Source organism: Poeciliopsis prolifica, unplaced genomic scaffold (assembly GCF_027474105.1).
Source record: "Poeciliopsis prolifica strain line A6 unplaced genomic scaffold, Auburn_PproV2 SCAFFOLD002, whole genome shotgun sequence".
Taxonomy (NCBI): Eukaryota; Metazoa; Chordata; class Actinopteri; order Cyprinodontiformes; family Poeciliidae; genus Poeciliopsis; species Poeciliopsis prolifica.
The window spans coordinates 4,963,452-4,984,603 of NW_026562377.1; the positions used below are offsets into that span (position 1 = coordinate 4,963,452).

Below are 21,152 nucleotides of genomic sequence, written 5' to 3' on the forward strand. Positions count from 1 at the left end.
GGTTGGATCCTCCAGGCAGCTTCGAGTCAAGACCGAGACGGACAAAGAACTCTGCAACTGAAGAAGAGCCGGGGCCACAGAGCCGAAGACTGTCCTGCGCACGGGGACCAACTCATCAGCCCCGCAACATGTGGCTTCAAATCGGACTTCTCTCATCGGCTGGGTTCAGACCCCAAAGACAAAGATGAAGATCAAGGCAAAGATGAAGACCAAGGCAAAGATGAAGATCAAGACAAAGACAAAGACCCAAGTCCTGTGTGACCTCACCATCGATGCAGAGATGACAGCTCATCAGACCAACAGAGATGCCTGCCTTCGTCAATTAACCTCCTCCACCTGCTGCAATACCTTCTTCATCATCGGTCCAGTTCTGGGGTTCGAGACACCAAACTTCGTCCGTCTCTCTAAAGGTTCCCTTTTTAGTTCTTAGTATCAGCATTAGGGAAAGATAGGCTAGATGATTGATTTTACTTATTTGATTATTTCTGCTACTTAATTAAGCTGTACTGACCCTTGCAAAATTGCTTTACTAATAAAATATTTAGCATAAAGAAAATCTAAAAAATGTTGTGGACATTCAATTAATGAGTCACCTCAAATTTCTTTGATGGTAGTAAAATAGCTGTGATGCTTGATTCTGGGGAAGAAAACTAGGTCATGCTTTATAAGTTGCTTTAGCCCAAATTTAAAACAACATCCTTGGGACTCGCCAGAGTCACTAAAACTAACCTGATTCAGTAACAAGTGCAAGTTGCAAAAAAGAGAAGGAGCGACCATTAACAGATGTGCTCTGTGGAACTAGTTGGCTGTAGGCTGCTCAGTCTGGCTAATTCACAGGGGGAAGAAGGGTGGGACATCTGGATGTAGGTCGTTAGTAGTCAGGCGAATCCTGTCTCGAAACCAGCTTAAACAGAGTTTACTTCAGTTCTGGATATGGTAAATCCCAGTAGATTTAGGAAACTCAATTTACCCTTTAGATGGAGAGCTGGTAGCACATCTCCCCTCTCAGAAGAGGAAGTAGTGACTGAGAGAGTAGAGAGTGAAGGAGGGGGGTGGGGGGTAGTGGCAACAACATACATAAGTGTATTTTGTTTTAGAGATGATCTCATCAGTTAAAGACTATTGAATTGCCTAGCTATGAAGGTAGTTTAAATTAACGAGGGACAAGTGAACTCAACAGAAAAAAAAGCCCAGTAGAAGGGGATTGTGGGAGGAAGAAGAGAGAAGAACGCGGGAGAGAAAGGAGGGAGGAAGTTAATGGAGGCCGATGCTGATGTTTCTAGACGTTAAGGTGGGAGAAGGAACTGTATTTTTTGGATGTTTTGATAATTATATGAATCAGTGAAACATCACAATTGGAAGTATAATCATACTGAGTCAAAAGTAACGAGTATTAAGAAGCAATGATTGAAGAAATGTATTAAAAGTGATTATGTTGATGAGTTATATAGAAGACTGAAATCAGAATAATAAAAAGTATTAAAGACAGTTTTTGGGTTCAAAAGCAAGTCAGGACCTGTTCTGGTAATGGGTGTGGATGGCCTGACTCACCACTGGGACATCTGGGCAACGAGCCCAGAGGATTTCTCCATTCTTTCCTCTCCTTTCCCCATAACCCTGGGGAATAAAGAACAACTGTTTACAAATTCTCAAAAATCTTTATATATAGCCTAAACTACGTGTTGGGAAAACTGTGTTTGGTGCCTGACTTTTATTTCTGCCAGGCTTACGTGAGAAAAGTTGGAAAAAGAGCGATTCTCCTTGCATTTAAAAAAACACAACACAGCGTCAGAAGACCTCGTTTATTTATGTATTTGACAATTTTTTTAAACAACATCTGCCAATTAAACTGAATGTTACAACCTTGACATGATTATATGAGTTGTTCGACCTAGAAATTGATCAGAAGCAACATGAAAATGGTCAGATGCGCCGGTTATGCCTCTCTGGCTGTAATGCGCGCTCCGGACGCAGGGGGAACAGATATTCACAGAGAAACTGAATTTCGCACACAGAGGAAAGACAAGCTTACACTTCGCTGGAAGAAAGACCCGATGCCCATCAAATCTGGCTCCCAATTCGACCGAGGCTCCACACTCAACCCAAAAGATCACAAGAATTACTGCAACGGGTTTGGAGACTGGACAAAGATCACAAAAGTGATGAAGATTTGGAACGTTTGAAAGATAACTACCAACTCTGCTTTGTTCCCATTCGGAGGAGGATTCGTCACACCAAGACAAGATTCTGAAAAAACAAGTTGCATCCTCTTTTCACTTAAGACTTTCTGTTGATGTCTTAAGTGACATCAACAGGAAACTGTGGGAAAGAGGTGAGATGCCTGGTGTTCAACATAAAAACGGATTTAGAGATAGCAACCAAAAAGAAATTCATGAGTGTGGAATCAGAATGTTCTTAAATATCTTACACAATATGAAATTCTTGAAGTTTTCAATAGTTTCCTAAGTTCATATTTGCTGATTCGATTCTGTATCATTGAATATTTATTTCTCCTTTTTCTTTGTTTTCCTTCAGCTTGGCTAATTCTACTTTTAATAATGAAGACATTACACTTTTCTGTGGGTGACAAAATATTTGACTTTTACATTCAAGCACAACTTTGCCGTCAACCACATGGAATCAAAAATTAAAAATAGTTTTAAATCTCTGATATAAAAGTAAAAAATACATCTAATGTTATGATGTTTCTGCTCTTTGTGTCCAAAATATATTTCCTGAAGGATAATACATTGTTGGAGCAGATAACCGGTTCCCTCCTCGGTCATATGGACTCAACAATTTTACAGCTCTTATTCTGTCCTGATAACTAGTTTTGACAAACAATTTGCTTTGTGAAGCACCGCCTCATTGGGAGGGAATCAAAAGGCTAACATGCCAATCAGGTGTAAGTTGGGCGGGTTAAAGTAAGAAAAACCAGATACTGCCTTCAAAGCATGCTGAAGACAAGCAAGCAAAACATTCTCAGAGTGGATGTAGAATATCGGAGTTCAGGAGGTGCAGGATAGAGGAATTGACTGAATCAAGACATTGCCCAAAAATTCAGACTGGGAAGCTAACTGGCAAATTGCAAGCTAAGTATGTTAGGGTCATAAACCAGTCATCAATCACTCCTCTGATTAAATTTTGACAGAAGGCTGTCTATATGGTTTTTTAAACAATGAAAATAAACATTAATATAGTGTGTAGAAAAATACAGTAACTGTGTCTGGTGGTTTTTTGGCTCCTCAATTTTCTGACTTTACGTTTATAATGAGAGCTGCTTTGAAAAGGTGAGCAATTTTTAACCATTGGTTAAGTAATGTGTTCCATAGATTTGTATTTATTTTTTACAATTTATTTCCTTCATTTAACCAGGTCAACCCAGTGGAGACCTAGATATTATTTTCAAGAGGGACCTTGGGAGAAATCTGCAACAGTCTAGATACAGTTTGTTCATCATTATGTAGCATCTACTCAATACAGTATATCCCCTTTATCCAGCGGTCAGATTTGATTGATTGTGCTCACAAACCTATATTAAAAAATTATAAATTACTTATTGAGAGGTATTTGCACACAGTTGTGTGCATAAAATAAATTAATCTACATTACTGTAAAAGTAGGAAATATATGTTTACATAATACACTTCTCATTTCTTTTGTATCTTATACTATTTCTTATCAAAATATAAACAATTTATACAAAACTATGACGATAAAAAAATGGAAATAATGAATCTCTTCAGCTATTGACAGATTGTTTGGCAGAAGTTAAATCTTGGATGGAACAAAACTTTCTTCACCTAAATCAAAGAAAAACTCAAGTTATATTATTTGTCCAAAGTCTTTATACTACAAATCCAGATCAGATTATGGGTTCTTTAGCTCAATTTTGTGAGACCTCAGTTAGGAATCTTGGCTTTACTTTTGATAGCTGTTTAAAGTTCGATAAACTAGTTAGTTCTGTCATTAAATCGAGTTTTTATCACCTACGGATTTTAGCAAAAATCTAATCTTATTTTTGTTTTAAGGACTTTGAAGGACTGATCAATGCCTTCATTACCACTCGTCTGGATTATTGTAATTCTTTATATAGTGGCATGGTTAAATCACAGATTCATCGACTTCAAATGATCCAGAATGCAGCAGCACGGCTTCTTACAGGAACCAGGAAGCACGACCATATAAGGCCTATGGTAGGCAATTTACACTGGCTGCCTGTTATGTATAGAATAGATTTTAAGATTCTTTTATTAACTTATAAAGTTTTAAATGGGTTAGCTCCCCCTTATCTTCAGGACCTTTTAAAATTTCAGTCTGTGTCCAGAACCCTCAGATCAAACAATCAGCTTTTACTTACAGTCCCTCGGACTCGACTAAGGAAAGGAGATCGGGCTTTTTCTGTTGTTGCTCCAAATTTATGGAACACTTTGCCTTTTCAGATTAGATCTGCTAGCAGCCTGGATCATTTTAAATCGCTTCTCAAAACTCATTTTTATTCGTTGGCTTTTAACAGATCATAACTGGCCTGAGAGACTGAAGTAATCTTGCATGCTGATTTAATGTTGATTATGGAAAAATGTGTTATGTTGAAATATTGGTGATTATGAAGTAAGTAAATTCTGAAGTTGATTGTTGATAATTATATGAATCAGTGAAACATCACAATTGGAAGTATAATAATACTGAGTCAAAAGTAACGAGTATTAAGAAGCAATGATTGAAGAAATGTATTAAAAGTGATTATGTTGATGAGTTATATAGAAGACTGAAATCAGAATAATAAAAAGTATTAAGGACAGTTTTTGGGTTCAAAAGCAAGTCAGGACCTGTTCTGGTAATGGGTGTGGACGGCCTGACTCACCACTGGGACATCTGGGCAACGAGCCCAGAGGATTTCTCCATTCTTTCCTCTCCTTTCTCCATAACCCTGGGGAATAAAGAACAACTGTTTACAAATTCTCAAAAATCTTTATATATAGCCTAAACTACGTGTTGGGAAAACTGTGTTTGGTGCCTGACTTTTATTTCTGCCAGGCTTACGTGAGAAAAGTTGGAAAAAGAGCGATTCTCCTTGCATTTAAAAAAACACAACACAGCGTCAGAAGACCTCGTTTATTTATGTATTTGACAATTGTTTTTAAACAACATCTGCCAATTAAACTGAATGTTACAACCTTGACATGATTATATGAGTTGTTTGACCGAGAAATCGATCAGAAGCAACGTGAAAATGATCAGATGCGCCTCATTCGCCTCTCTGGCTGTAATGCGCGCTCCGGACGCAGGGGGAACAGATATTCACAGAGAAACTGAATTTCGCACCCAGAGGCAAGACAAGCTTACACTTCGCTGGAAGAAAGACCCGATGCCCATCAACTCTGGCTCCCAATTCGACCGAGGCTCCACACTCAACCCAAAAGATCACAAGAATTACTGCAACGGGTTTGGAGACTGGACAAAGATCACAAAAGTGATGAAGATTTGGAACGTTTGAAAGATAACTACCAACTCTGCTTTGTTCCCATTCGGAGGAGGATTCGTCACACCAAGACAAGATTGTGCCCAAGTGAAAAAAGTAGAACTTGAATTTGCTGGTGTGGATCTTCAGAACACTGTGGTGAGTCGGTCAGAACTCCAAAGAACGCAGAGTCGTACTCCAGGTGATTTCACTCGTACTTGCAGTTTATTTCTTTATTTTGGTATTTGTGTGTGGTTCTAGAAAATAAACAACAATACAGCATCAGTGTCTGTATAACATGACTGAAATAACATCACACATACTGAATAACTGCACTCTCAATGATTCTAAACATCACGTTTCTACATACACGCCACAAAACCCACCGTGTATAACTCTTAAGTGTGCACGTGAACAGAGCATGCTATTAATTAAGCGTAAAACTAAAATACTCCGCTAAATAAACAATATTATTAACAGCTAACATCACTTAGGCTACTTGTATTTCCACGCACACACATCAAGGAAGGTAACAATAAACAACAGCCGGTTAAACGAACAAATGCGAAAGTAACTATACTCCTTTTTCACTCCTTTTTTCTCTCTTCGTCTGCATGCTGCTGCTGTTCTAAGCCCCGCCCCTTAATGGCTCAGCATGGCATTCTTTCTTCATGCAGCCTTTTTCACACCAAGGATATTCATTTTTCTGTTGCCGAGATCCCCTGTCATCTGGGTATGAGTTGCCTGCGCCCCAAAAGCCTTTTTAGTAAATGAATGGCACAGTTTAGGAAGAGGTGTTAGGAGAGATTCTCACCCATGTGAGAATTGCGCCTTCTGGCATATCTTTATCCTTTAGGTATAACAAAGTGAAAATTAAATATTGCGAAAGGACAGAAGATTTGGTGAGACTTCATAAAACCAGCATTTACAGATACAGTCAAAAATGTACACAGAATTAACAAGATCTACAGTCTGATTAGCTTTTGCACCCTACTTTCTTTCTTTGTTTCCTCAACAGGTTAAATTATCCTCTGTTATAATAAGGTAGATGATTGGTGTGGGCAGAATGGGGCCTCCTCTGGCTCCTGGTCACATGGATGCCTGTGTGCCAGGTGGGGGTGCCTCTCCTGCATCTCTAGCCTGGTGGGTGGGCCAGGGGTCTTGGTGGCGAAGGCTTAGTGGGCTGTTGTGTGGTTCTGTGTGGGAAGGAATAGGTCTTGGGGCTAAGGGATTTGGGTTATACCTGGATGGATCATAGGCATAGGCAGCCTATGCCAGTAATGCACATCTCACACATATGCCACACACACACACAAGCACATGCACACACATTTGTATTTTTATCCATATTAAGACTTTTATTGACTTTCATTCATTTTAGTAACTGCATTTATGCCGAACCCAAACATTTTTTAACTGTAACCAATTCCAGCGTATTCCTAACCCTAAACTTAAGCAAAATCTAATTCATATCATACTTCTAAACCAATCTATTAACCCCATTTGTTTCTGAAAAATAAACCATGCATTTCCATGTCTTGTATTACTTGTATCAATTCAGGTGTTGCATACCAGGAAACTTTAGAGCTGACTGAGTTTTTCTGGTCACACAAAACTTCAGGACAAGATGACAGAAACTCCCCTAAAACAATGGAAGAGTGGTCTCTTTGACTGCTTTGAAGATGTCAGTACTTGTAAGATTCATTCTCTCGTCTCTTTTAAATTAAATGAGTCTTCCAGTCATCTTGTATCATTTTATTGCTAGGAATCACTATGTTTATATGTTCCCCAGGTTGCTATGGTTTCTGGTGCTGCCCTTGCCTTGCCTGCACTGTTTCAAGAAGATTTGGAGAGAACCCCTGTTTGCCTTTATGTGACATCCTGACTTGTTGTACAATTCCTCTGGGTGGGACTCCTTTCACTATCCCCCCTGCAGCATTGGCTTTGAGGGCTTCCATTCGTGTCAAACGGGGCTTACAGGTATGAAATATTTTAGACTCACCTGACCTTATTTTGAGAAGCAATGATTTAATGTGTTTTAATGTGTTTGCTTTAAGGGTTCCCTCTGTACCGACCTGGTTGCTTCCTGTTGCTGTGTCTGGTGCTCCTGGTGTCAGATGCATCGTGAACTAAAGGATGATACTCCTCACGTTGTTGTGGTGCAGCAGCCCCAGATGCTGCAGTCTCCAAATTTCATGATGGTTGATCAAAACTCTGCTCCACTTCTTGCTGGTTTTCATAACCCCGCTCAAGGCCATGGTGGGTTTCAAAACTCTCCTCAAAATCCTGGCGGGTTTCAAAATCCTCCTCAAAATCCTGGTGGGTTTCAGAATCCTCCTCAAAATCCTGGCGGGTTTCAAAATCCTCCTCAAAATCCTGGTGGGTTTCAAAATCCTCCTCCAAAACCTGCTGGGTTTCAAAATCCTCCTCCATATCCTGATGAGTGTCAAAATCCTCCTCCATATCCTGATGAGTGTCAAATTCCTCCTGCATATCCTGATGAATTTCAAAATCCTTCTTAAACTACTGATGGCTTTGAAAATCTTCCTGAAAATCTTGCTGGGTTTCAAAATCCTCAAACCCCAGATGGATTTTTAAATCCTTCCCTTGTTGGTTTGAATTCCTAACAAAAAATGAAAATATTTGCAAACATTTACGTTCATCAGATCAGTCGTGATCATGTAATTGTGTTTAGTTTTAACTTTATCCAGTAAATTCACTGTCAATGCTTCAAATAAAAGTGATGGGAGTTGAATATGACCTTAAGTTTCTTTGTATATTAACTTTCTTATAAACATTGTATAACTGTTTAATTTGTTTGAAATAAAAAACACAGGGGTGGGGGAAAAACCGGTCGAGACTAGTTTTGCAAACAATTCTTCACACTTAAGCATAAATTTTCCAACAGATAAGGATGTGGTTAACTATGTTTAGACAGGAAAGAAGAAAAATATGCTGTGTGGTTTCGTTTAGAGTTCAGATACTCAGAAAGGTCAAATCCACAGAAAAGGAGAAAATAACATGTTCTGCAGGTTTGCTGTTGTTACAGCTAAAAAGTGAGATAACTTATATACATTTTTCTAACACAAGTCCAATAACAAAATCAATGTATTTAACTGAATTTCATTGTTTCTACTTGAAACAATGAAAGCAGTTTTATGCACCTCATTGAAGTTGACCAGATTACTTAAAACATTTTTATTATTGAAAACTGTAAATTTCCTTTAATTACAACATTGTTGTGGGGTGGTCAGAGTTTTTCACTCCTCCTGAGTCACTGCCTCCTTGCTGTTCGGCTCAGTCAGAATGTTGCTGATGTCAGAAAAATCTGCTCTCATGTCATGAGATGGAAAAAAAAAAAATCAACAAACGTGTTTGCAAAAACAAGTTGCATCCTCTTTTCACTTAAGACTTTCTGTTGATGTCTTAAGTGACATCATTGAAAACTTCCAGGAAACTGTGGGAAAGAGGTGTGATGTCTGGTGTTCAACATAAAAACGGATTTAGAGATAGTAACCAAAAAGGAATTCATGAGTGTGGAATCAGAATGTTCTTAAATATCTTACACAATATGAAATTCTTGAAGTTTTCAATTTGCTTTGTGAAGCACCGCCTCACTGGGAGGGAATCAAAAGGCTAACATGCCAATCAGGTGTAAGTTGGGCGGGTTAAAGTAAGAAAAACCAGATACTGCCTTCAAAGCATGCTGAAGACAAGCAAGCAAAACATTCACAGAGTGGATGTAGAATATCGGAGTTCAGGAGGTGCAGGATAGAGGAATTGACTGAATCAAGACATTGCCCAGAAATTCAGACTGGGAAGCTAACTGGCAAATTGCAAGCTAAGTATGTTAGGGTCATAAACCAGTCATCAATCACTCCTCTGATTAAATTTTGACAGAAGGCTGTCTATATAGTGTTTTAAACAATGAAAATAAACATTAATATAGTGTGTAGAAAAATACAGTAACTGTGTCTGGTGGTTTTTTGGCTCCTCAATTTTCTGACTTTACGTTTATAATGAGAGCTGCTTTGAAAAGGTGAGCAATTTTTAACCATTGGTTAAGTAATGTGTTCCATAGATTTTTATTTATTTTTTACAATTTATTTCCTTCATTTAACCAGGTCAACCCAGTGGAGACCTAGATATTATTTTCAAGAGGGACCTGGGCAGAAATCTGCAACAGTCTAGATACAGTTTGTTCATCATTATGTAGCTTCTGCTCAATACAGTATATCCCCTTTATCCAGCGGTCAGATTTGATTGATTGTGCTCACAAACCTATATTAAAAAAATATAAATTACTTATTGAGAGGTATTTGCACACAGTTGTGTGCATAAAATAAATTAATCTACATTACTGTAAAAGTAGGAAATATGTGTTTACATAATACACGTCTCATTTCTTTTGTATCTTATACTATTTCTTATCAAAATATAAACAATTTACACAAAAGTATGACGATAATAATAACAGCGGGAATAATAATAATAGGAAATGTCAAATTTTTATTCTTTGCAGTATGTATATAATCATAAAGTAGTTGTAATGTTGGGATATTCAATAAACTAAGGAAGTTTTCCAAAGGAAGAGTTGTTGTAATTTTGCCAAATGAACACAGGGTGGCAGTGTTTTCTAGACAATCCAACAAATGGGAGCCCACAGTTTTCAGTGTAATGACACAAGTTGTCCATGAATGTTGAACCAAATTTGACAACCAGCTAGTTCTGTCTTGACTTTTTAAATATTTCAAATAATTTAGCAAAAAATAAAGTAAATTAATTGTAAACTAATAATTTGGTTACTTAGCTTATGTGGTAATAATCCAAACAAATGAAGGATTTCAGAAAACGATTTTACTTTGGAAAAGTTTTAACATTGTGACATTACAAGAGCAAACAGTTTTTTAACCTAATATGGGAAATAAAGGTTTAGTGTGTTTAATTGAAAGTGTCACTGGAAATTTAGTGACCGGTAATTTATTTACTTTTTTTTTATTTGGTTTTGGATGATTTGGAGAAAGGAACTCTCTCCCTTTTTTTTGGCATTTTAAGGCAGGTATTTGTGCATTTTTATAGCAAATAAACCTTTTATGGCACTTTATAGTTTTAAATTAGGAAAACAGTGACAAAAAGTAACTAATGAATTTATCTGCTGGAAAGTGAACATTTTCTTTAAATCATAATGCAGTTTAAGCCAAAGCCGCTAAAATTCTCTCTTGAACTCCTTTAATATAATACAGTGTCTGTGGAAGACTGAATACAATATCAACATTATTTTAAAAGTTGAACAGGACCGTGTCCCAGCAACAGCATCCCTATTTGCCTGCAGATTTGCATGTCATCTTTACATGTGGGCTTGGTTCAGGTGATCTAGTTTGTTGTCATGTTAAAAACAGAGTATTTAGTGCGAAAAAGTAGTGCTGGTGCTATTCAAATAGATTAAACACTTGTTCAAAGGTGAATGAAAAATGTTGTAAGTGTAATATTCTCAGTGAATAGAACATTTATTATAGTCTGAAGCATGTTAACTAAAATTTCAGGTGTCTTGAGAAAGTCTTCTAAGCTCTTTCTTGTTTTATATTTTTAATTGGGGAAGAAAAACAATAAATGAAAGGATCCATGAATCCATTGCCATTATCATGAACCCATGTGAGAATTGCGCCTTCTGGCATATCTTTATCCTTTAGGAAAAACAAAGTGAAAATTAAATATTGCGAAAGAACAGTTTATTTGTCAAAAATTTACACATGTTCAAGAATATCACATTACTTTCCAATTTTACTTCACTTAGTTAAACTATTTTTTTCCATGGTGGAAAATAATGATTTTAAACGAGATCTGGAAGCATGCCACTCAATTGATATTTGGAGCAAGTCTCATGCTTTCCATATAGAGTTTAGCTTTGCTAACCCTGGTAATATACAAACACTTGGCCGAGAAAAGAAAGAGTACCACAAAAGCCTTACAACTGATACTAGGTTTCTGATGCTTAGTCTTCAGTCTGTCAAAAACCACTACTGTGCCTTCACTTGGGCACAACAAGTGAGCAAAATATTAACATAATTTCCCTAGATGAGTTTGTCAAAGTTTTCTCTAAAAACAACAAGCATTTTGTCATATACTATTAAAAACAAAAGTCAAAGATAAAAGATACAGGTCCATGTCTGAATCTATCGACACAAATGTAGAGGGATCTAGACGGATTAAATTTATACAGTGTTTGACTAAACATCCAATCCACTAAAAGTGCTTCACACTAGAGTGACACACATATTTTATACACCAATAAACTTAACCAGTAGACGAGGGGCTAAGTGATACGTTGACATTAGTCACATTGAAAATTTAATCAGACCCACAACTTTCAGATTGCAAGACAACCATTCCACTGAGCACCAGTAGACACTGATTTAGTTATAAATCAAATAAGTATCAGCTCATTTTGTGTTTTGGAGTTTTAAGCGAAACTCCAGAAAGCAACTTGTTCAAGTCAAATGGCAAATGAATGGAAGCAACTGTAGTGTGTATGCAAATGTTTACAGTCCCAAAATATTTCAGAAAGATTAGCATATTTCCAAAACTTAAAGCTTAGAGTTTGCATCCACATTTCCTCAATGTTCAGAATGAGTCAGGAAAGACCATACCTTACACAACCAGCTATCTATCCACACACCTCCAAGCAATAGCTGGATTTTGGATAACTAAGATTTGGACCACAGTCTGCAGATTCATCAGGTAAAACTTTATTTGATTATTAAAGTCCAATGTATTTTTAATACATAAATTTTCTTATTATTAAGTATTTTGTATTGCAAGACACAAAGCTATTTCCATACACAGCAAACAATAATATATTGCAGCACAGGTTTGACTGCCCTCATTAGTGCTCAAGACCTTATTGAATGCCATCACTAATAAATGACAGCAACAATGCATGTTTAGAACTATCACCTAATAAAAGTGTTGGGATATTTATGAATAAAAATGTATTATATGATCAAACCGCTTTTACATAATATAGAGAGGTAGCAATTATTTCAAATACTGCTAAAATTTTAGATTGAATGAACTCAGCAAAGATATATTTCACCTTTGAAATGTTGACAAATGCATTAATTTGGAAGAACTTTTATAATTTATGCAGGGAATTTTTTTGAAAGCATTATCTTACCAGTGATCTCCTGGAAAAAAGGAAACTTGACAGTCACACAAGGAATTTCATTAGTTTGGTCTCAACTTCATCCTTTAGGTATAACAAAGTGAAAATTAAATATTCCATGTCTTGTATTACTTGTATCATGTTAGGGTTAACACCTGTTAAACATACATTAACAAAGACAGAAAACAAAAGAGTTAGATTCTTTTTCACTCGCGAGGAGAACGGACAGAGATGTGCTTCAGTTACAATCTCATACCGCTCTGAAGCACATTTTGTCTGCTCCTCTATTTTATTGTTTCTAGGATCCCTAATCACAAGGACGCTGTAGCTCTAAAGGGAGGGGGCAAACAGCTACAGCGTCAAATGTTATTCACTAACTAACACACAATCATTCTGTACTAGATAATGTCCTTCCAGGCACAAAGATTAATAAAATATGTAGTGATCTTAGCAATGATGGTTTATTGGAGGCCAGCAACTCAACCGAAGCAGAGCTCTTCACCAAGAGGTAAACCTGCAGGAAGATTTTGTTTCTGCTCTCTGTCAGTGAGGCCTTCTGAGAAAGGAATCAGAGTAAATCAACAATACAAGAAACATTCTTAATTCTATAATGAGATTAACTTTAAGGAAAGCATCAATTAAAGATACATTATAAAGATCAATGAGAATAACAAATAATTGATTAATAATATCACAATTTCTCCAACATTTCCCCCCTGTTTATCAAATATTTGTTCTAATTCTCATATCCTTCCTAAACAGCCACTTCAAACAATTTTCAACTAGGAGTTCATTTTTAAGAAAGCAAACATGTTTACACTCAAGTTTATACTCAGTCCAAAACTTAGAATCAGGAAACACATCAAAAGAGTCCTCATCAGAGCTTTCTCTGTCAGACTCAGGTTCTCTCGCCAATAAGGGATACATCGGCATCATCTGGTTCCCCATGGGCTAAATTGCTGTAGTGATGAGACTATTAAACAAAGAACGCAGGCAAGGAATACAACAGCATCCACACAAGGTTAGAATGGCAGCAAAGACTGCCATCGACACTAAAGCAGAGGACACAAGGGTTCGGTACTTTCCAAAAACATTCATCCAGTCGTCCCACCTGGAAGTATTCACTCCAGTGAACTCCCTCATCTTACCATTAAGGGTACGGAGCCCCTCAATGGCCTTCGTCAGGCTGCCATCAGCCGCTGTGTTGTTTGGGTAGAAAAGTGCAGCATCTTTCACCAAAGATTGCACACACTCCCCCTCGTTCAGCCAGCACCATGTCAAGTGCAATACGGTTCTGGAAAGCCATCAGTGATGTAGCGGCCAGCTGCTCATGCACCGCCTCGAAGCCTGCCTGTGTCCAGTTGCCCAGTTTTTTGTACATTGTAATGGATGTAGTTGATTCTGTCAACGTTTTTGTTTAATGTACACCACCAACAAATTGTGGACTCAAATCCTGCTGCAGTTTGGTCGGCCAATTTATACTCATCTGGTACACCACGGGGAACACCAATGGCATCGATGTATGTAGGATCATTGTTCCTCCAGGTCAGGTCTCGCTTCTGCAACTGACGTCACTGCTGAGGCACAACATCAGTTAAGCATGAATTAGATGATCAGCAGTCATTGGATAAACAGAAACAGGCAATAATAAAGAAATTAATGCAGACATCCCTGTTACCTTCCTAGGTAATCTATTAAAAATTTTGTCACCACTGCACCACCACCAGACATCTGCACGAAAGACAGGGTTAAATTCATTGTTCACAGAGAGAACAGTCCAGTGTTAAAACATCATTTGTCATACATCAAGTTTAATCTCTGTATTTTGCTGACGTCATGCTTGCCCAGCAGACTAAAAAAAAAAGATAATAGAACTAGGTGGAAAACATACCTGAATACTCATCCTCATTCTGTAAACAGTGTTACAAGAAAACATTTTTATTCGTGACGTGAATTGTTCCCAGATAAAAACAAAAAGATATATTCGCTTGTTATTTTCATTAATGTGCAAGTCCGTTCTGCTCCTAAAGACACTACAGGGTTGTGGACAATCTTCACCAGTTTTGAGACGGAAAAACTATTCGGTTTAACCCCCTTTGTACGCTGGACTTTCCCCTGTAGGTCGGTGAGCGTCCCGAGCTCGCTTTCTAATTACTTCTGAAATGAAATGACCTTTTTACAGTGTGTTAAATGTATCCAAGTTGGCTTTTCCGCTGCATCTGGGTTTTTAGTGAAATGTTCAAACCATTTAGAAAAGCATCAATTATTTCTAAACAATACTTCACTTTTATTCAATTCTATGAAGTCCATGAGCATTACTTGAAATGGATATTGCAGAGTAGGAAACTTTCCTCTAAGTGATCTTAGATTGCCCTGAGAGTTATGTTTTGCACATATCAAACAGGTCCTACAGAATTTTTTTAAATAAGAAATAAATCCATAAGTAGTGTAATGTTGATGTATCCTACCATCCCCCCTGTTGAGACATGCGAAAACGCCATGGCTCAATATTGCAGCCCATTTATACACATCTTTTTCTTGGTAAAGTAGGTTCAGTTTCATATAATTTTTCCAATTTTGCTCCATTTTTTATCCATAAATCCTTTTCATTTTGAGGACTTAATTGTTGCATGTCTCTTAAAGTTTCTTTCATAAATTTAATTTTTTCATCCACATGTAATACATTTATCTCTCCCTCAGCTGCTTTTTTTTTTATTTTGTCTTCGAAAGCATTCCCTAGGGACACCTTATCTGTCCCTGCAGTGTGCGCCGCACATTTACAGATTGCTAGTTGTTTTGGTAGGTGCACGACTTGTAATAATTCTTTTAATAATTCTGCATGTGTTACTTTTGATGTTAATGGGTGAAAAAGAACTATAGGAGCTCTAACTTCTACTGCCATAGAAGCAGCAACTACAGCTCTCACACAATGTGGTAAGGCACACGCTACACTATCAAGTTTTGAAGAAAAATATGCTATTGGTCTCATTTTATCACCATGCTGTTAGACTAGCACCGAGGTCATGACATGACCTTTACAATCCACCATCTGAACAAAAGTTTTTTTTTTTTTTTATTGATAATCTGGTAACGCTAACGCAGCGCTTGACACGAGGGCCTGTTTTAGTTTGCAAAGTGCTTCTTCTGCTTCATCTGCCCACAACAAAGAAGACATTTTTAAGATCTGTTTTATACATTAATTTATTCAGAGCTGTCACAATTTCTGCATAATTAGGCACCCAGTTTCAACAATAGTTAGTCAACCCCAAAAAGGACATCATTTGTTTTTTTTTGTTTGTGGTTTGGGAGCTTGGAGAATTGTCGTTTTTCTTTCCTCCGCTAAGGTTCATCCTCCTTCACTCAAATTATGACCCAAATATTTTACTTGTCGTTTACACAGTTAAAGTTTATTTTGTTAACCTTATGACCTTCTTTAGCTAAATGTTGCAGAAGCGCTAAAGTGTTTTGCTTACAGGTTTCCCTGTCTGGAGAGGCTAACAAAACATCATCTATGTACAACAAACTTGGCTCCCTCCTGGGGGTTGAAAAGTTTACATACTTGCACTCATTATTTGAAAGAAAATTGTAGGGCTTTCACAGTAGCCTTGAAGTAGTCTGGTGTATGTGTATCTTTTCCCTTCAAAAGTAAAAGCAAACCAAAATTGGCTCTCTTTCTCAATTGGTATTGAGAAAAAGGCATTTACTGATGTCTACAACCGTGAATACTTTTGCATCTGATCTAAGAGAATTCAACAATGTGTGTGGATCAGGCACATGTTTTGTCTGTGTACAGATAGGTCACAGTTATCTTGGCTGGGGTGACCTTGTTGAGTCTGGCTTCGTAGTTCCTATCAGGCCCAGGAACTGTTTTGAACCAAAGTGTGACATGCAAATCATCAGGAGACTTTTGATCCTGTAGGGCAGAAATGGCTTTATGCCCCTCTGCCAGAAGTGTTTGTGCAGTGTTGTGTGGGGGTTTGTTGGGCACATCCAATGAATAAAAGTAATACAGTTCCCTGTGTCCCTGGACAACAAAGAAGTCCCCTTCTTTTATTCCTGTAGCTGATCTTGACATTTTCACCACAAATATTTTACCCCAAGAATGTTTTCTCTACATGTTGTTCTACATGCACCCGTGTCACAGAGGAAATTTACAGGTTTGCCATTTATTAGGAGAGTTATTTCAGGTCTTATGCTGTCCATAGAAAGTAAATCCTGAATTTAACTGGACCTCTTCACTCCCCAATTTCTCTGATCTTAATCATGCTGACTGTCCTGTGTTTTTTTTTTTTTGTTTTCTTTTTTTCTCGGGCAATCTCTGGCTAAATGTCCTTCCTGCCCGCAACACCAGCACCCTGAGTAACTGTGCCTGTAGTTTCCTCTCCCCCGTCTCCCTTTTAAACCTCTAAGGTTCTGACCTCTCCCCCTAAAGCCTTCTTTTCCTCTCCTCTCCTGATAAAACACTTGTTCCTCATCCTGGAAAAAGGCTCCTAGATCCTTTTCCTTTTCTTTTGTAATTTCTTTCTCCCCACTATCTCCTTTTTGCGCTACTTCTAACCAAAATTGTACATCATCATACCCTTCCTCGTACAATTTTTTATTTAAATTTGTTTTTTGTTTTATTTTATCCTGATCTTTAATAACCTTCCAGTCGTTTGATTTTAGACTGTCTGTTGGCTTAGTTTTTACTTATTCATTTTCCCTTTTTTTTATTTATTTAAATTTGGACCAGTTTTGCCGACTCCTAGGGAGTCCTAGAAACTGGAGATCTGATTCAGTAGGCCAGCAATTGAAAAGACCTGTTGTGGTAACTCTCACTTCAACTCTTTCGAGTGGAGAGTTCTTGCCTGTGCATCCACAAGAGGTTTGCTGCTCACAATCCTACTGTTTTACATGAGATAAAATACCAAGTGGTATTTATACCTCCAATCACGCTCACATACACACCTTTTTTTTTTTGGTTTCACGGATTTGAAGCGCCTGTTATCGCCGTCCATTTAACCACGGGTATTCGTCGGGCCCCGTTCCCACAACAGGTGGGGTTCGTAAGATCTCAAACCACGTGAGGTTGCAAAACCCGAACCAGGTGAGGTTTGCAAGTCCTCGTCCCAGTAGGGTTTTACAAGACCTCCAGCGAGGTAAGGTTTACCAACCCTTATTTTCTAGTTTATTTTATTTTATTTTATTTTTTTTTCTTTCATTTTTTATTTTTATCTCTTACATACTGATACGGAACTTAAGCGCCTGTTTTCGCCGGACTCCGCAATCCGTTTAGCCTGCAGGTACTAGTTGAGCTGCTGTTACTGCTCACAATAGTACAATTAGTAATTGGGCTGCTGTTACTGCCCAAAACAGTGCAGGTATTTTGTTGGGCTACTGTTACTACCCACAATAGTACAATTGTTATTTGAGATGCTGTTATTACCCAGAACAGTGCTGGTATTAGTTATTTGAGCTGCTATTACCCAGAACAGTTCTAGTATTAGTTGGGCTGCTATCATTGCCCACAATAGTACAATTGTTGGTTCCCCAGAACAGGACAAGGCCTCCAGCCTTGAAGCACCAGGCTCCGTTAGCCTATCCACGGATTTTGTGCATTACTTTTACCTGTTAGAGTCTAGAATTGACAGGGTTTTCACTTGTGCGCGCAACAACCTTCAGTCAAAGAAGAAGTCACTCTTCTCTCACACAGAAGAATGACTTACTCTCTAAAACGTCATTCGCCACTTTTTAAAGAAGAATCACTCACCCTCTCTTGTCTTTCCCTGGAGTGTCGTCAACCTTCAGATCCCAGCAGGCAGGCCGAGCCCAGTCCTTTAACAGGTTCTCTTGCCGTGCGCACGGTCTTACTGGGGTCCGCCACACCTGCCGGAATCTTTCCAGTATATGACATCCGGCTCGAAGGACCAAAAATGTTAGGGTTAACACCTGTTAAACATACATTAACAAAGACAGAAAAGACAAAAGAGTTAGATTCTTTTTCACTCGCGAGGAGAACGGACAGAGATGTGCTTCAGTTACAATCTCATACCGCTCTGAAGCACATTTTGTCTGCTCCTCTATTTTATTGTTTCTAGGATCCCTAATCACAAGGACGCTGTAGCTCTAAAGGGAGGGGGCAAACAGCTACAGCGTCAAATGTTATTCACTAACTAACACACAATCATTCTGTACTAGATAATGTCCTTCCAGGCACAAAGATTAATAAAATATGTAGTGATCTTAGCAATGATGGTTTTATTGGAGGCCAGCAACTCAACCGAAGCAGAGCTCTTCACCAAGAGGTAAACCTGCAGGAAGATTTTGTTTCTGCTCTCTGTCAGTGAGGCCTTCTGAGAAAAGAATCAGAGTAAATCAACAATACAAGAAACATTCTTAATTCTATAATGAGATTAACTTTAAGGAAAGCATCAATTAAAGATACATTATAAAGATCAATGAGAATAACAAATAATTGATTAATAATATCACAATTTCTCCAACATATCAATTCAGGTGTTGCATACCAGGAAACTTTAGAGCTGACTGAGTTTTTCTGGTCACACAAAACTTCAGGACAAGATGACAGAAACTCCCCTAAAACAATGGAAGAGTGGTCTCTTTGACTGCTTTGAAGATGTCAGTACTTGTAAGATTCATTCTCTCGTCTCTTTTAAATTAAATGAGTCTTCCAGTCATCTTGTATCATTTTATTGCTAGGAATCACTATGTTTATATGTTCCCCAGGTTGCTATGGCTGCTGGTGCTGCCCTTGCCTTGCCTGCACTGTTTCAAGAAGATTTGGAGAGAACCCCTGTCTGCCTTTATGTGACATCCTGACTTGTTGTACAATTCCTCTGGGTGGGACTCCTTTCACTATCCCCCCTGCAGCATTAGCTTTGAGGGCTTCCATTCGTGTCAAACGGGGCTTACAGGTATGAAATATTTTAGACTCACCTGACCTTATTTTGAGAAGCAATGATTTAATGTGTTTTAATGTGTTTGCTTTAAGGGTTCCCTCTATACCGACCTGGTTGCTTCCTGTTGCTGTGTCTGGTGCTCCTGGTGTCAGATGCATCGTGAACTAAAGGATGATACTCCTCTCGTTGTTGTGGTGCAGCAGCCCCAGATGCCTCAATCTCCAACTGTGCTCAATGTGCAGGCTAATCCTGTCATGATGGTTAATCAAAACTCTGCTCCACTTCCTGTTGGTTATCAAAACCCCGGTCAAGGCCCTGTTGGGTTTCAAAATCCTCCTCAAAATCCTGTTGGGTTTCAAAACCCTCCTCAAAATCCTGGTGGGTTTCAAAATCCTCCTCAAAATCCTGGTGGGTTTCAAAATCCTCCTCAAAATCCTGGTGGATTTCAAAATCCTGGTGGGTTTCAAAATCCTCCTCAAAATCCTGGTGGGTTTCAAAATCCTCCTCCAAAACCTGCTGGGTTTCAAAATCCTCCTCCATATCCTGATGAGTGTCAAAATCCTCCTGCATATCCTGATGAATTTCAAAATCCTTCTCAAACTACTGATGGCTTTGAAAATCTTTCTGAAAATCTTGCTGGGTTTCAAAATCCTCAAACCCCAGATGGATTTTAAAATCCTTCCCCTGCTGGTTTGAATTCCTAACAAAAAATGAAAATATTTGCAAACATTTACGTTCATCAGATCAGTTGTAATCATGTAATTGTATTTAATTTTAACTTTATCCAGTAAATTCACTGTCAATGCTTCAAATAAAAGTGATGGGAGTTGAATATGACCTTAAGTTTCTTTGTATATTAACTTTCTTATAAACATTGTATAATTGTTTAATCAGTTTGAAATAAAAAACACAAGTCCAATAACAAAATCAATGTATTTTACTGAATTTCATTGTTTCTACTTGACTCAGGAAATCAGTTTTATGCACCTCATTGCAGTTGACCAGATTACTTTAAACATTTTTATTATTAAAAACTGTAAATTTCCTTTAATTACAACATTGTTGTGGGTTGGTCAGAGTTTTTCACTCCTCCTGAGTCACTGCCTCCTTGCTGTTCTGCTCAGTCAGAATGTTGCTGATGTCAGAAAAATCTGCTGTCATGTCATGAGATGGAAAAAAAAATCAACAAATATGTTTGCAAAAACAAGTTGCATCCTCTTTTCACTTAAGATTTATAAAATAGTTTTATGACTTTGGTTATGCCTGTAGAATTTAAACTGAGGTAATGCTGAACAGTAAATTGTTTGGTAAATAGTTTAAAAAGAGGAAGCATGCTATCCTAAATGGCTGCAAATGCAACCATTGCTGAAAATAATTCAAACTCATGTAACATCCTGTAATGTCTCAGCTCTCTGCAACACTTTGAGTCACCAAGCTTTATTCTTTTTTAAACCCTTGCTATTTTATGAGTTTGATTTCAGAAAAGAACTGATCACATTTCTTATGACAGAACATAAAACATACTCATTTTACATGAGTACATGAAACCCATGTTTCTTTCGTCTAGAAAGAAACATGGGTTTCTTTCTAGATGACTAGAAAGAAACCCACTGTGTACACTGAGGGCGAT

The 21,152-nt window shown here is 37.9% G+C and overlaps 2 protein-coding genes across 6 annotated transcripts; both read left to right on the forward strand.

The window, feature by feature from the left end:
• Positions 1 to 5,214: 5,214 nt before the first annotated feature.
• Positions 5,215 to 8,221, forward strand: LOC129374026 (uncharacterized). 4 transcript variants are annotated; one of them, XM_055052217.1, is made up of 4 exons: positions 5,215 to 5,663; positions 7,023 to 7,155; positions 7,254 to 7,441; positions 7,519 to 8,221. In XM_055052217.1, the coding sequence occupies exons 2-4, from the start codon at positions 7,089 to 7,091 to the stop codon at positions 7,981 to 7,983; spliced, it is 720 nt and encodes a 239-aa protein (XP_054908192.1). In that variant the 5' UTR covers positions 5,215 to 5,663; positions 7,023 to 7,088; the 3' UTR covers positions 7,984 to 8,221. The 4 variants fall into 4 exon arrangements, with proteins under 4 accessions (XP_054908192.1, XP_054908206.1, XP_054908200.1 ...); XM_055052231.1 differs by having other exon boundaries at positions 7,083 to 7,155; XM_055052225.1 differs by having other exon boundaries at positions 5,215 to 5,620.
• A 3,824-nt stretch (positions 8,222 to 12,045) lies between these two features.
• LOC129374011 (circumsporozoite protein-like) lies at positions 12,046 to 20,676 on the forward strand. 2 transcript variants are annotated; one of them, XM_055052204.1, is made up of 4 exons: positions 12,046 to 12,199; positions 19,179 to 19,251; positions 19,350 to 19,537; positions 19,615 to 20,676. In XM_055052204.1, exons 2-4 carry the CDS (start codon positions 19,185 to 19,187, stop codon positions 20,194 to 20,196), a joined length of 837 nt encoding a protein of 278 aa, XP_054908179.1. In that variant the 5' UTR covers positions 12,046 to 12,199; positions 19,179 to 19,184; the 3' UTR covers positions 20,197 to 20,676. The 2 variants fall into 2 exon arrangements, with proteins under 2 accessions (XP_054908179.1, XP_054908171.1); XM_055052196.1 differs by having other exon boundaries at positions 19,119 to 19,251; positions 19,615 to 20,675.
• Positions 20,677 to 21,152: the final 476 nt, after the last annotated feature.